This window comes from Crocuta crocuta, unplaced genomic scaffold (assembly GCF_008692635.1).
Source record: "Crocuta crocuta isolate KB4526 unplaced genomic scaffold, BGI_CrCroc_1.0 scaffold55, whole genome shotgun sequence".
Taxonomy (NCBI): domain Eukaryota; kingdom Metazoa; phylum Chordata; class Mammalia; order Carnivora; family Hyaenidae; genus Crocuta; species Crocuta crocuta.
The window spans coordinates 3,138,000-3,153,199 of record NW_027530512.1 but is presented as its reverse complement, the minus strand read 5'-3'; the positions used below and the strand labels follow the sequence as shown (position 1 = coordinate 3,153,199).

The 15,200-nt window shown below is 33.3% G+C and overlaps 1 protein-coding gene across 7 annotated transcripts in view; it reads left to right on the top strand.

Annotated features, from left to right (window-relative positions):
• The window catches only part of GPHN (gephyrin), a 593,666-nt gene that overhangs the window by 282,176 nt on the left and 296,290 nt on the right, over nucleotides 1-15,200 (top strand). For all 7 annotated transcript variants that reach the window (XM_077767144.1, XM_077767143.1, XM_077767142.1 and 4 more), the window contains exon 4: nucleotides 6,531-6,623. In XM_077767144.1, coding sequence (XP_077623270.1) covers nucleotides 6,531-6,623 — 93 coding nt within the window. The remainder of the gene's footprint in view (nucleotides 1-6,530; nucleotides 6,624-15,200) is intronic.

Genomic DNA, 15,200 nt, shown 5'->3' with positions numbered 1-15,200 from the left:
GTAAAAAAATTATGTACTAGTAAATGCTACAACATTTGTGAAAATTGAAAACATTATGCTAAGTAAAAGAAACCAATTACAAAAGACTGCATATTGTATGAATTCAGTTTTGTGAATATCTAGAATAGGCAAATCCATAGACACGGAAGTTAATTTATGATTTCCTGGGCCCTCTCAATCAGAGGAGTAGTGACTGCTAATATTTACCTACCAGATTTCTGATATTACATTTCTTACATTTGGTAGATTCCTGAGGATTCCTATTAGAGTCATAGTCATAATGTGCTTGAATTATTGTTATATGTTTAATTATTGTTTCCCAGTTCTTCTTCAGAGGCACAATCAATCTTAGACCAAGCTTTTTGTCAGTAGACCATTACCATTTTTTCAGGTCACCTATTATATTAATCACTGAAGAGTACCAATATGCATAAAATTTGGCTTTTAAGTTCAGAGAAGGCCTTAGGGAAAATAAAATAAAAAGGTCAAAAGAATATCTCTTTGATCCATTTAGCTCTATAAATCACTTGATATGTTTTGCAGAATCTTCCCTTTAAAAATATTTCAATTTTTGGCCTCTCAGAGTTAGTAATGGAAGAAGTACCATGAACCCTGTCTCTACTTAGGTCTTCTAAGGTGATTAAGGTTGTGGAGAAGCTCCACACTTAGGCAGTGTAACTCTGACATGAATAATGTCAAAAAAATAACAAAAGAAACCATTTATTTACTGGTTACTATGTGCTAAGTATTCTGCCAGGTATTTAACTTGCACCAGTGAGATTCCATCAATAGGAGCAAATACTTGGTATTCTGTGAGTTTACTAACTCCTCATCACAATACATTGTTCCATGCTATTGTGATGAGTACAAAATGTGGACCTAAGTTACCTTCATTCAGAACAATACTCTGGAGATACTTAAGTACAAATTAATTTTTTTTGAATAAGCAGGCATGTGACATAGTTACATCTACTCATTTCTATTTATTTCAAAAGTGAAAGGATTAATATATGGTTATCTAGTAAAGTTGATAAAATTGTATTAATGAAAAGCATTTATAAAGTGCAGGAAAAGAATTATCTTGAGTAATCTGCTATTCAAAATTATTTGACATAACTGGAGGATCTTTGCATTAATTAAGGTAAACAATAAATAGAACTCTAATCATTCACATTCTTTAAAATATCTTTATAAGCAGTACATACAGTATTTGAATAGCTCGACCCATGAACTGCGAGATCATGACCTGAGCTGAAGTCGGACGCTTAACCGACTGAGCCACCCAGGTGCCCGTATGTTTTAAGAATATATGTTATAAATACACATAATGTTTATATAGATGCAAATGGAAAATATGAATGTATGAAAAATAATGCATGGATACTCCTTGGATAAGGACACCTGCTTACCTTGTGTCTACAACCCTTAAATTTCCCAGGAACCCTTATACTTCTCGTTTAAGTAATCACTTGCTAAGTGTGTTACTCTAGTAAATGATAACTGTTGTTTACATTTGTTTTTTGAAGGTCTTGGTGAAAGCATCAACTACACTAGCAAATATTTAGGAAATGGGCTGGTATTTTCTCCAATGGGGAAAAGTGGGTTTTGGGGGGAAGATTTTAAAGAAATCTATTTTTAGAATGCTAATTTTAAAGTGATTCAGAGTAGATTCTCAAAGCCAGAAAGGACAAGAGAGGGAGATTTCTAGTTCAGATAACATAAATAAAGATGTCATAATAGACAAGGAATGGGAGAATCTGCCTAGAAAAATAAATGAGGAGTTAAGCTAATTTAGTAGACAACTTTGGGGAGAAAACATGAAAGGAGATTTTAGGAAACTTTTCCCAAAATATAAAAGCATGCTTAAGTTAAGATACTTAGAGAACTTAAAATTGCTTGCATTATCTTATTTTGTTAATGGAAATGGTATTTCTGTCATTTATAAAAATGAATAACTGCACACTTAAAAAAACTAGGAAGCAAGATGCTTATCTATTTAAAAATACTCCCTTTGAAGAGTTTAGTGGATTTTTGAACACACTTTTTACAAATATTTTAATTTGGGGGCACCTGTGTGGTTCAGTCGATTAAGTGTCCGACTTCAGCTCAGGTCATGATCTCGCAGTTCATGGGTTCGAGCCCCTCGTCAGGCTCTGTGCTGACAGCTAGCTCAGAACCTGGAGCCTGTTTCAGATTCTGTATCTCCCTCTCTCTCTCTGACCCTCCACTGGTCACGCTGTTTCTCTCTTTCCCTCTCTCTCTCTTTCAGAAATAAATAAACAGAAATGTTTATTTTTGAGAGAAGACAGAGAGTCAGCAAGGAAGGGGCAGAGAGAGAGGGAGACACAGAATCCGAAGCAGGCTCCAGACCCTGAGCTGATAGCACAGAGCCTGACATGGGGCTCAAACTCACGAACCATGAGATCATGACCTGAGCCGAAGTCAAACGCTTAACTAACTGAGCCACCCAGGCGCCCGAAAACAACTAATTAATGTCATAAAAGATGGAAATTCACTAACCCCATTTCAGAAAGTCATTTGCATGTTTGGTGGATGAGATTTAAAAATGAATGTTGTATAGATGATTTTATAAAAATTTATTTATTTTAATGTTTATTGAGTTTTGAGAGAGAGAGAAAAAGACAGAGTGTGAGTGGGGAGGAGCATAGAGAGAGGGAGACACAGAATCCAGAGCAGGCTTCAGGCTCTGAACTGTCAGCACAGAGCTTGAACCACGAGATCATGACCTGAGCTGATTCTGTTGCTTAACCGACTAAGCCACCCAGGTACCCCTTGATGGATTTATTTTTTTAAACTTTTATCTTTTACTTTTTAATGACGGTATCACAAAATATCAACCCAAACTTTTCAAAAATAATGCATATTCTAATCATAAGTGTACATAAAATGTTGGTGAGAAAAATATTTTTGCACAATTTTAAAATGAAAGCTATTTTAATTTTTTTTGACATTTATTTATTTTTGAGAGACAGATACCATGCAAGCGGGTATGGCGGGGAGAGAGGGGGAGACACAGAATCTGAAGCAGGCTCCGCGCTCTGAGCTGTGATCCAGCACAGAGTCCGACGACACAGGACTCAAACTCAGGATCTATGAGATCATGACCTGAGCTAAAGTCAGACACTTAACTGACTGAGCCACAGAGGCACCTCAAAACAAAAGCTATTTTAAATGTTATGTCATGTTTATCTCATCTTTAAAATTTCTTTTTGTGTGGCATGCTGGATATTTTTTAGCATAAAATTCAGAATTTGCCTTACTAATAGAGATGTCTGATAACATTCAGAAATTGTTTTACTGATACAGTTGTATGATCAGAATTTTGGAGATCACTTTTATAGAGGAAGAGGCATAAAAACAAGTAAATTTCAGTAAAATATGAAAAGTGCTATCCCAAGTAATGACTGGTAATACACACGGGGAACAAACTGCCTGGAGAAGTTAGTGGAAACTACTGACACGTCCAAAGCTGTGTCTCATTAAGTATAGATAGGAATTTCTTAGGTGGTTATATCAGACTCTTTAATAAGCCAAAGTAAATGTGACATTTCTCAAATGGTTTTGTATTGGTGAGGTCTGCTTAATTCAGTGATTCATGTTTCAATCAATAAATGTAGGGAAAAGAAAAGATATCTATTGTAAGATGAGATGTACAGACGGTGGCTTGTCTAAACTTACTTGTCTAAACTAAGTTCCTGCTAGTTCTATTACTATCCCATTTTTTTCTTTTGGGGGTTCTCTAGTCTTGCGCAGGAGAAAAAAATTGCTTAAAATCTCTGTAGTGTTGGTTTTCATTCTGGTCATGGTAAAGAAAATGTTATTATGTTATAAATACTTAAAGTATCTGTAAAACAGTTTTCTTAAGATGGTCATGCTTCTTTAATAGCCCCAACCATGATATATTGATATACTATATTCATTTGTTCATACCTCTGAACTCTTTGACGTCAAGGGCATTAGTCATACATTTGTTTTCATTCCCACATTTTCCTGGCACATACTAGGCATTGGTATGTTTCTTAAACTTAATGATTAAAATTGAGTCTTCATTGGGGTGCCTGGGTGGCTCAGTCAGTTAAGCGCCAACTATGGCTCAGGTCATGATCTCATAGATCCTGAGTTTGAGCCCTGTGTCATGCTCTGTGCTGACAGCTCAGAGCCTGGAGCCTGTTTTAGATTCTGTGTCTCCCTCTCTGTCTTCTCCTTACCTACTTGTGCTCTGTCTCTGTCTCTCAACAATAAATAAACATTAATTTTTTAAATTGATTCTTCATGGTAATTTATTTAAACATCATTCACATCAGGTTTGTTTTCAAAGCTATTTTGAAGATTCTTATAAAGGATGTGTAGGCTTATGACTAATAAAATGCAATAAAATATAAATTGAAACTAGCAGGAGGATGCAAAGAGGTTAACTTGAAAAGTAATTGTATACATACTGTATTGTTACATTGAAACCACCACAAGACTTAGTGTCTTAAAACAACAATGATTATTAATTCTCACAAATATTTGGATTTGCTGGGCTTAGCTAGGTGTATTTTTTTTTGGTCTTGGGGATCATTCATGCACCTGAAATAATTAGCTCAACTGAGGCTCACTCAGGTGTCTCACTCAGATAGCCTGACTCAGGTCTCTGGGTCCTTGGTGCTTTCAATTCTGTTAAGCTTTCTCTCTACATGTTCTCTCTTCATTCCATTCTTTAGACTAGACTTCCTTTCATCATGTAGAAGTTTACCAAAAGAGTAAAGGTAGAAGATTTGAGGCCTTTTGAGACCTGGCCTTGGGAACTCATATACCATGACTTCTGCCCTGATCAGAGATACAAGTCTGGCCCAGGTGCAGAATTGATGAAAATAGACTCTACCTCTTGACAGGAGGATTTATAAAGAATATGTGGTTATATTTAACCTGCCACAGTAGAATATGCATAGTTGTGGAGTATAAAATTTGTTTCTGAGCTGGCTGAAAATTAAGGGAAAATTGAGACATTAAGGTGCTGACTATCTTAATAAAGAACAAATACCAGAAAGTTCAATTTGTAAAATCCCTTTGTTTAACAATACATGCAGATTTTAAGGAATTTGGAAATGCAAAAGAAAATAAAAAGGAATTAAAATGTACTTCAAATCTATCCAGAAATAACCATTTTTAAAGTTGTAAAACATTTCGTATATCTATGCCTATGTTATAGATAGAAGAATGGATAGATGCTTAACTGAGTAAAAGAAATAGCAGTGCAAAACAAGGATAGTACTCTCAAGCTAATACAAATGCATTTTATTTCATTTAAATAGAAAAAGAAGAAAGTGAATGTCAGAGCATCAGACATATTACGTGCTAAATAAAGGTCTCTCTCTAAAGTTTAAAAATAAGGAAAATTATAAATTGCAGTCTTATCTTTTACTCTTTTTATTTTAAAATTTCTTAAATTTCTTTAAATTATTAAAATTTCTTAAATTTTGAGAGAGAGACAGAGAGCAAGCAGAGGATGGACAGAGAGGGAGGGAGACACAGAATCCAAAGCAGGCTCCAGGCTCTGAGCTGCCAGCATAAAGCCCAACACGGGGCTTAAACCTACGAACTGTGAGATCATGACCTGAGCCAAGGTCGGACGCTTAACTGACTGAGCCACCCAGACAGCTCTACTCTGTTTTTAATATTTTTTTAATGTTTTATTTATTTCTAGGAGAGAGAGAGAGAGAGAGAGACAGCGTGAGGAGGGGAGAGTCAGAGAGAGAGGGAGCCACAGACTGAAACAGGCTCCAGGCTCTGAGCCGGCAGTCAGCACAGAGCCCGACGCAGGGCTCGAACCCACGAACTGCGAGATCATGACCCAAGCGAAAGTCGGACGCTTAACCGACTAAGCCACCCAGGCGCCCCAGCTCTACTCTCTTTTTAAACTTTAGACATGGTTGATTGAACCACTGCTCTGAAAGATCAGGATATTAGCACTATTATATTACCTATCTTCTTCATACCTTCAAGTGTCTGATTTTTATATAATTATAAAAATAAAACTTTGAACAGCATCAAATCTTAACACCAAACTTATTTCACAAACCATTGCAGAGATGTAGAAAGAAAGATAAAATTATCCCAGCCTATCAGACCTGGACAGACTTGAACAGAGAAAAATGGAGAAATCAAAAAACCAGAGTCAATTTATAATCTTTGTTGGAATGCTCTGCTAATCCCTCTGAGATTTTATTAAATATCCAATATTAGACTTTTTATAGTGCTTAATTATATTTCCTGTGTTTCATTTTTTTCATTTATTTTTAAGAATTTGATGCTTCCTTCATTTTCTATACTGCATAAAATAAATACCAAAATAGCAGTGTGTTTTGATCAATAGCTAATCTGTACCATGAATTATGCTTCAGAATTTCGTGTTGATTGCTGAAATCTGTGTTTCTTCACTGGTATATAAGGTATTTGAGTATGTGGATGTTTTGAGTGGGCAGGAAAGTTCTTCTGCATGTGACAATATTATTGTTTTCTTTCAGGAAACCCTGATAGATTGGTGTGATGAAAAGGAACTTAATTTGATATTAACAACTGGAGGAACAGGGTTTGCACCACGAGACGTCACTCCAGAGGTGAGATAGTCTGTGCCTTTCTCATATTCAAGGAGTAGGCAATTCATGTTATTTTTCATCTTTTTTACATGTTTTATATTATTTTTATAATTTTGCTAGGCCGAACAGAACACTTGTGGTTCTAAGAATGTAAAAACTGTGCTGTGGGGCACTGTTAGATAAAAAATGTTTCTTGACTCCTTTTCTTTGGACTTAAGCTAGATATGATATAAAATGAGGAAGACTGAACTGGTCCAGAAGGTAATTTTGCATTTGTTCAGTGAACTGTGATATAACCTGAACTTCAGGCATATTGCCAAAGGAGGTGGTAGCAGAACTCTGACTCTTGTTTAGCATGGCATCTGGTCCAGTATGCTTTGTTAATGTAATTCAAAATGTATCTGATATCTCTGTTCTTGAGATACCCTTGTATTGGTCTCAAAGCACAGGAAATTGCAATAAAATGCGTATACCAAATTTATAGTACTTTGGAAGAGAAAGGGTTACATATTCCATAATTTTAATATGAACTTAGATGCAGAATTTAATAAGCCAAAAGTATTAATATCTAGGCTTTATGCCACAAGAATCACCTTAAACCTTTGCATAAGTAGAAAAAATAGGGGAAAAAATAAAGAGTAGGGAGGGCTCAGTGATACAGGAGTGTCTTTTTTCTTTCTAAGGAAGCTGTAAACCTCAGAGTCATATGCAAACTTATATTACCACTTGTGATATTGTTTCCTTTACTTCCCCAAAAAACTGTTTGCTGGCTGAATTCCAACTTAATATTAAGTATGTCCTCCTATTTTCAAACCTGTACACAACTTTATCTACTGTTTTATTAATAGGAAGATACTTTTGCCCCACATCTATTATATATTTACTGTCCTTCTTACTCTATGGTAGTAGTTTTCAGACTTTAGCCTGCACCACAGTCGAGCTGAGAATTTGTTAAAACCAGATTATAGGACCCACCTGTAGAGTTTCTTTTTCAGTAATTCTGCAGTGGGTCCCAAGAATTTGTATTTCTAACAAGGCCCCCAGTGATGCAGATGTTTCTGGTCCATAGACCACACTTTCACACTTCGAAAACCACTGTTCTATGATATGAAAATAGACATTTTTTTAAGCAAATTGTAAAGAATTATTTGGATATTATTCTAATTTTAGACTTACAAAAAAATGGTTTGCTTTTAAAGCAATCAGAATAGAGTTGTATTGGGAAATTGTTAACTTCAGCTGCTTAGAAATCATTCTTACATGATTAGTTTGGCTTCTGAGTCTTAAGGGGAAATGGTCCTTTGTTACATTTCTTTTAAACTGTGAGACCAACTTAAAAAGTACAATTGGAGGGAAGCCATCTCCTGTAGAGGTGTGTCTATGTTTTGTTTGTAAGAAAATTGTGTGCATATGTGAGGATCTTGATTTTTGGAGTTTGGTTGTTAAATATTTGAAGTAAATGACCTTGGGTTTATATATCCTTGTTTTTATTGTGATGGTTTGATATTTTCATGCTATTTATTTTTATATCAGAAAAACGTAGAAAAAAGTTACTATAGAGTTTATTTATATCTGATAATAACATTATTTTTAATTGGGAGGGAATAATTTGCACACAAAGTTAAGTATTTTGTTTTCTGTGGAGCATCAAGTTAATACCAAAATGCTAGGTTGAAAATTTAAACCTTTGAATTTTGGCTCTGCTGCTTACTAACAGTGTGACCATAGACTAATTACTGAACTACTCTGTGCCTCAGTTTCCTATAAAATGAGGTAAACAAAAGTACCTACCTACTGGGAGCTGTGAGGCTTCAGTGAGAACTATTTCTGGCCTTTTAGTAAGTGCTATATATCCAAGGGTTAGCTTATAAGGGTTAATTTTTTTTTTTATTAGTTACTACATATATACTAAGAGGACAAATTTGGTAGTACTTTTTTGTATGTAACTACCAAATGAACAAAAAGTGTTGTAGTAGATTTAAAGTGTATCCATGAAATCTTTATAATCTTGTTAAATTATTTTTTAAATTTTGATGTAGTAACTAAGCTACGTACTTTATCTCTGTCATCTTCATGTAAAATAGAGGTCTTAAAATTCTACCATCCACTTTTTTTTAGTGCCATTAGTTGACAAGAGTCTCTTTCCTTTACCTTGTATGTCTCATTATGTCAGAAATTAAGAAACCTTTATCCTTAAATGAAGCCTTTTAGTTAACTTAAAACCTTAGAGGTGTTCTTTTTTTAAATATATTTTTTAATGTCTATTTATTTTGAGAAAGAGAGGGAGAGGGCATGTTCACACACATGCGTGTGTGACCAGGGGAGGGGCAGACAGAGAGGGAGAGAAAATCCTAAGCAGGCTCTGTGCTGTCAGCACAGAACCTGAAGCGGGGCTCGATCCTACAAACCATCAGATCATGACCTGAGCTACAATCAAGAGTCAGTTGCTTAACCAAGTGAGCCATCCAGGTGCCCCTGAGAGGTGCTCTTAAAGTCTTATATGTGCCTATAACAGCTACCTGTGTAGAGCAGTATTAGGGTGTTTTTTTAAACCTGAGTTTAAAATATACATAAATAAGTCTTTTTTTATATCTGTTTTTTGAGAATAGGTAACTTACCTGATGGTAAATATCTTGATTTTTTAATAGGTTTATTTTACTTCATATCTTTTTTATATATACATATGGTATAATCCATATCTACAGCAAAATCCATAGAACTGTTATGCCTTTGAAAAATAAACAAACATGAAAGCAATGTAGGGCCAACCAAAAATAATTCTACCAATTTCCCATTTTCTCTGAACACGTTAATACTTGCCATTCTTCTGATATCCAAAATACAACACAGGGATATCTGCTAGGAATCCATAAATATAATTTGGGTTCTGTCATAATACAGTTATTTGTCTTTAACTTGTTTGTCTTAGATAGTTGTGCCTGAGAAAAGAAGTAACTTTTTCTAGACTGCATTTAACTATATACAGTTTAGAGTTGCAAAAATTTTTAAATAGTGAGAAGTTAATAGAAAACACATGTTAATTATTACGACAAAATAATAAAACTTCTCCATTAAAGTACTAATATGTTATAGTCAGTAATTTACAGTAATTAGTTTAATCTGCAAACACAAAGGACAAATGTTTGTAGAATATGTGTGTTGTTAGGGAAAAAAAATGAAGGAAAATGATTAATAGTATGAATGAAATAAAGCAATCTAAACTTAGTGTCAGTGGGTATGAACCCAAGAGAACATGGAAAGTTTATAGACTTGAGTTTCTTTCCAGGTATATTAAAAGAAAAGTGGAATACCAGGCTTACTAAGTATATCCTGTTTCCTTTTTTCATATATAGACATAAGGTAATCAGAATTGTTTTTCCTAAATTATGAGATTGTTTCTATTTTTAGGCCCTGTGGCTTAGAATATGATTCATCTGATATTTACATGCCTGCTGGCCTGCTTCCTGCCTCTAATAAATATGAGATACTATTAAAGCTTATATATAATAGCACAATAATCTACTCCCTTTACCTTTTTAAAGTTTTGATATGAAATCTTTATTTTTTGAGAATAACTTTTATTTTCTCTGNCTAGTAATTATATTATATATATATATATTGATATATATATATATATATATATCAAATTCTATAGAACTTGAGAATTCAGGAGTGCCTGGGTGACTCAGTCAAAGTGTCAACTCTTGGTTTTGTTTGGCTCAGGTCATGATCTCACAGTTTGTGAGTTTGAGCCCCACGTTAGGCTCTGCACTGGTGGCATGGAGCCTGCTTGGGATTCTCTCTGTCTCTCCCTGTCTCCCTCCTTCACTTTCTCTCTGCCACTCCCCTGCTTGTGCCCATGTGCACACTCTCTTTTCCTCTAAATAAATAAGTAAATAAACAATTTTTTTAAAAAAACATAAGAATTCATTGCTGTATAAAATATTATCTTGTTTTGTCCCATTATCTGTTGAAAACAACTTATGTCCAAAATAGGTATTGTTACATAAAGAACCTTATTCTTAAAATGTAAAGGTATAATTAAGGACATATTAGTGAGGTGAAGCCATTTTTTAGACATAAATTCTAGAAGAGACTGAAAGATCAAGAACCATTAAAAATGTACATATGTAATTACCAAGCAATTTTTGGTGATATGTTATGGTAAATTATAAAATATTAAACAATTCAATATTTATAAGGTAAAATAACTTTCAGCACTTTTAGATTAGTAAGCTATATCAGAATAAAGGGTTGTATACTAATATTTTATTTTGATTATGAATTAAAAAGTTAAATAGAAATCCAGCCTACATCTTAGTTCTTTTCCATTCATTCATTCATCAGACTCTTTAATTTTAATCCTTAATATGGATCCATTGCCATGCTGGGTGCTGGAGTTAAAAAATGAATAAGGCATCATCCTTATTCTCAAGAAATTCTAAATATGTAATAGGAGTTAGCAAATAAAGCATATAAGCTAATCTAGCCTGTCTTTTTGTTTGGGTTTGGTTTGGTTTAGTTTTTGTATATGGCTTATAAGCTGAGAATGGATTTTATATTTTTAAATGGCTGAGAAAAATCAAAAGGAGAATAATACTTCGTGGCACATGAAAATTATTTGAAGTTTAAGTTTCAGTGTCCATAAATGAAGTTTTATTGGAACACAGCTATACTCATTCCTGTATGTATTGCTTGTGGCTACAACAGTAGAGTTAAATAATTGCAACCAAAACCTTATAGCTTGTAAAGCCTAAAATATTTACTGACTGACCTTTTACAGAAAAGTTTGTTGACCCCTGGTCTTTTGGATAAGCCAGGTATCATTTTACACAGCCATTATCCATTTCTTTTCTTAATTATAATACTTCAAAAATAAGAATACTCTCCAAGTAAAATGAAGGAGACATCCTTGACCTGTGTTACCAACTGTATGTTAATGATTCTCAATTTGTGACTTGTGAAAATCACTGAGAACTGACATTTAATACCTTCACCTAAAATTTAACATTGGACATTTTGACAGAAAAACGTCTGTATTATAGCAGAAGCATAGCAAAAAATATCATATGTAATAATTTCTGCTTTTGAAAGAAAATTTAATCACTAACATAGGTCATTTAAATTATATCATTGTTTTTAAGTATATATGATACTCTTCAGAAAATATGGATTCTTTCCCTGGAAAAACATCATAACTGATATTCTAGAACTCTGTGAATATTAGAGTTTATTTTATAGTGCTATTTTTTTTTACTAAAATACCTGTTATATGTGGTAAAGCTAAATATAATCATATTGAAGTAGGATTTTGAGTTTCTTAAAATTGTTCTGTATCAGTTGGAGAACTCAACAATATGAAATTGTTAAAGTAGAATATCAGAAACCCTTGTACTTCAAATATTTCAAACTAGATTGAGTAAAATATATCACTCTTCTATGGTCAGATAAGGTTACATTTTATGCTATTTTAATCTCTTCCTTTAATTTTTATGAAATAGCCTCAGACATAAGAAATATGTTTCCATGTCTTTGTGTAAACATATTGGGGTACAGTAACACCATACAGTCAGATAGACCTCAATTTAAATTTCATCTCTACCACTATGAAATTTAGGCAAATTATCATGTTCAAACTTCACTTTTTTCATTTACTAAGTTAGCTAATGCCTACCTCTCAAGGTGTTGTTTCTAGTCGTTGAGATAATAAAGGTAGCCAACAATAGTAACACTTATATATAGCACTTACTATGTGTTGGTAGCTGTTTTAAACATATGTTAAGTCATTAGTCTTCAAAACAACCATACGAGGTAAGCGGTTTATATCTATTTTATAGATGGAGAAACTGAGACACAGATCAATTAATAACTTGTCCAAGGTTATCCAAACTAGTAACAATAATGCATGTAAAATGATCTAGTATAATGCCTGGCACCTTTGTAGATGTTTGGTAAATGTTCATTTTTTTCCTTACCTTTTTCTTCCTCATTTAATTAATATTATCTATTGCCTCTAATTAGATTTGGCAGCCCCAAATATTTCTGCTACTAACCCTTGTACTTCTGGTATCTATTGTTAGCTACTAACATACCCCATGGATAGTCTAAAAATTAAGGATGTAAGTTAACATTTCCCCACTTCTACTTTTGGGCATGAAACAAAGGAATAAGGTTAAGAATTTTTATAGTGTAGATGATATGAGGAATGTGGATTATTAGTGCAATTGCATTAAGTATCTCTTGATATCCTACCCAAATCTATTTATTTTGTTTTAGGTCCCTAATTCCTTTGTAGTTTAAATTTCTTGGAATTTGGCTTCAAACAGCTGAGATATATGATATTCAGGGTAGTTTTTTCATAATAGCCCTCTTTATTCTGGGGCTTACAATTATTTTGCAATATCCATTAAAAAGCAGTGTATGTCTCAAAGCATAGGCACATTTAGGAGCTACCAGTTTGCTAAAAATTAAAGTATTTATAATTTTTCTTCAGTATAACAAGTATTTATCAAGCACCTTGAGCTTCACTGAGTGAATGCTAAAATACATGTACTCCCAAAATAGTCACCTGGCAATTCAAGACAGTATAAAACTAGTATCAGAAATGTTCAGCCAAAAGATTTCTTTAAAGAGAAAGATTAAGAAAAAGCAGATTAGTCAGTAAAAATTTTGTACAAGTAGAATTTAAGCTAAAACTGAAGAAGAGAAATAGTACTCAGATTAGGAGAGAAGAGGACATTATTAATGGGAGTAAGGAAGAAAGGGAAATGTCTGATCATACTACAGAGAAAGACAAAATTAAGAAAATCTTCCTGGCTAGAGCAAAGGATTCATTTTACATAGAAGGATGGATAAACTAGACCTATGTTATTTTAATCTCTTTCTTAGAACATCTAGAGTAGCACCATCTGTAGAGATTAAAAACAGCAATTGTTCTTATTCCAAAATTCCTTAGAAGCCAGAATTTATAAATCTAGTATCAGCCAGTACACACAGTAAAATCATGCCATCAAGGCTCTCTAAAAGTAGACCCTTTTGAGACGTCATTTATTCAAATACAGATCAACACATTCCTCAGTAGAACTAACTTCATTCTTTTTGAAGATTTTTGTTCATGGTTTTTGTTTAGTTGTAAGTCCTGATTTAGTCTACAGACCTAGTGACTATACACACCATTATTTATAGATAAAATTGAAACTGCTGTGAAGCATCAAGTTCCAGTTTTTTTATTTGTTGTTTGGAAACCATTTCAGTCAAAGTTTATCTTACAATCAACACAATCATAATATTTTCTTTTCATGGATTTCATCAGTGATGTATCTCAAGTCAATTTAGTGTTTTATATAAAATTACAAACTATATAAAAAATAACTAAATCACTGTATCTCAGAGTTTGAGGAGAATTCAAAGGCCATTGTGTTAAAAGTCCTAGCATACCCTTTTCATCATTCCCCACCTTTTTTTGAACATCTCAATCACTACTTCTTCCATCTGGGAGTTTGCTATTCTAATTGTTTGAAGGTCCAGACATATCAAACTGAAACCTGGCACCTTATAATTTCTAACCAGTGTTTCTAATTCTTCTCTGCAATGTACAAAAGAAGGTAAATTCCTTTTTCACATGATAATTCTTCTACTATTTGAAAGAAAATGTTACATTTTCCCATTAAGGCCATATACTTTTGTATATTTTCTTTGCATTCATTTGTTTCTATTAGATGCAGACTTTCCCAAGACAGTCAACCTCTATTTTACTTATGCATTATAAAGAAAAACTCCTTGGTATAATTGTACCAGGGAAAGGGAAAGGTACAAAATTTGAAAATCTCCTACTCCACATAAAAACAATAAAGAGGGAAAAATATCTTACTCCTCAAGGTCAGAATTTTAGAATTTTGAGTATAGGGCCAAAACAAAAAAAATTCATATATGAAGAACCCATATATAAAATGCTGTGTTTATTCTCTTGAGTGTATTTCTTAATTGCATGCCTAGTCTGTATCAGAATATGTACCCAGCTTTTGGGAGCCTTCATGAAGAAAAGAGATACTATCAGTAAAACATACAAATAAGTACAAATATATTTATTATGGGAAATTCTGTATCTAACTAGAGTTCTTACTAGAATAGCAGTGTTGCCCATATAACCATTTGTGAGGCAGCATAAGAGCACAGACTACTTGGGTTTGAATTCTAGATCTACCTTTTACTAGTATATGCCAACTTACTTAACTTCCTACACCTCAGTTTTCTTATGTGTAAAATAGAAAGAATAAGACTACTTACCTCACAGGGTAGTCATATTATATGAATTAACATAAGTAAAACACTAAAAAAAATATTTATTTGCTACATAAATATTTGCTGTTATTACCTACAATATAAAGAGTCTTAGCATAAAAACAAGTAGATGATGGTTGAATAAATATTGAACGAATTTTTCTCTAGGGAAAAAATTAAGCAAGATAGGATGTAAAATATACAATGATATAGCTGTGGGAAAGAAAAAAGAAATAGAGATGACATGCTAAATGTTGATTTTTATCTTGAATTTATCAGAGTGATACAACCTTGAAATCATCTTTTTAACTAATCCCT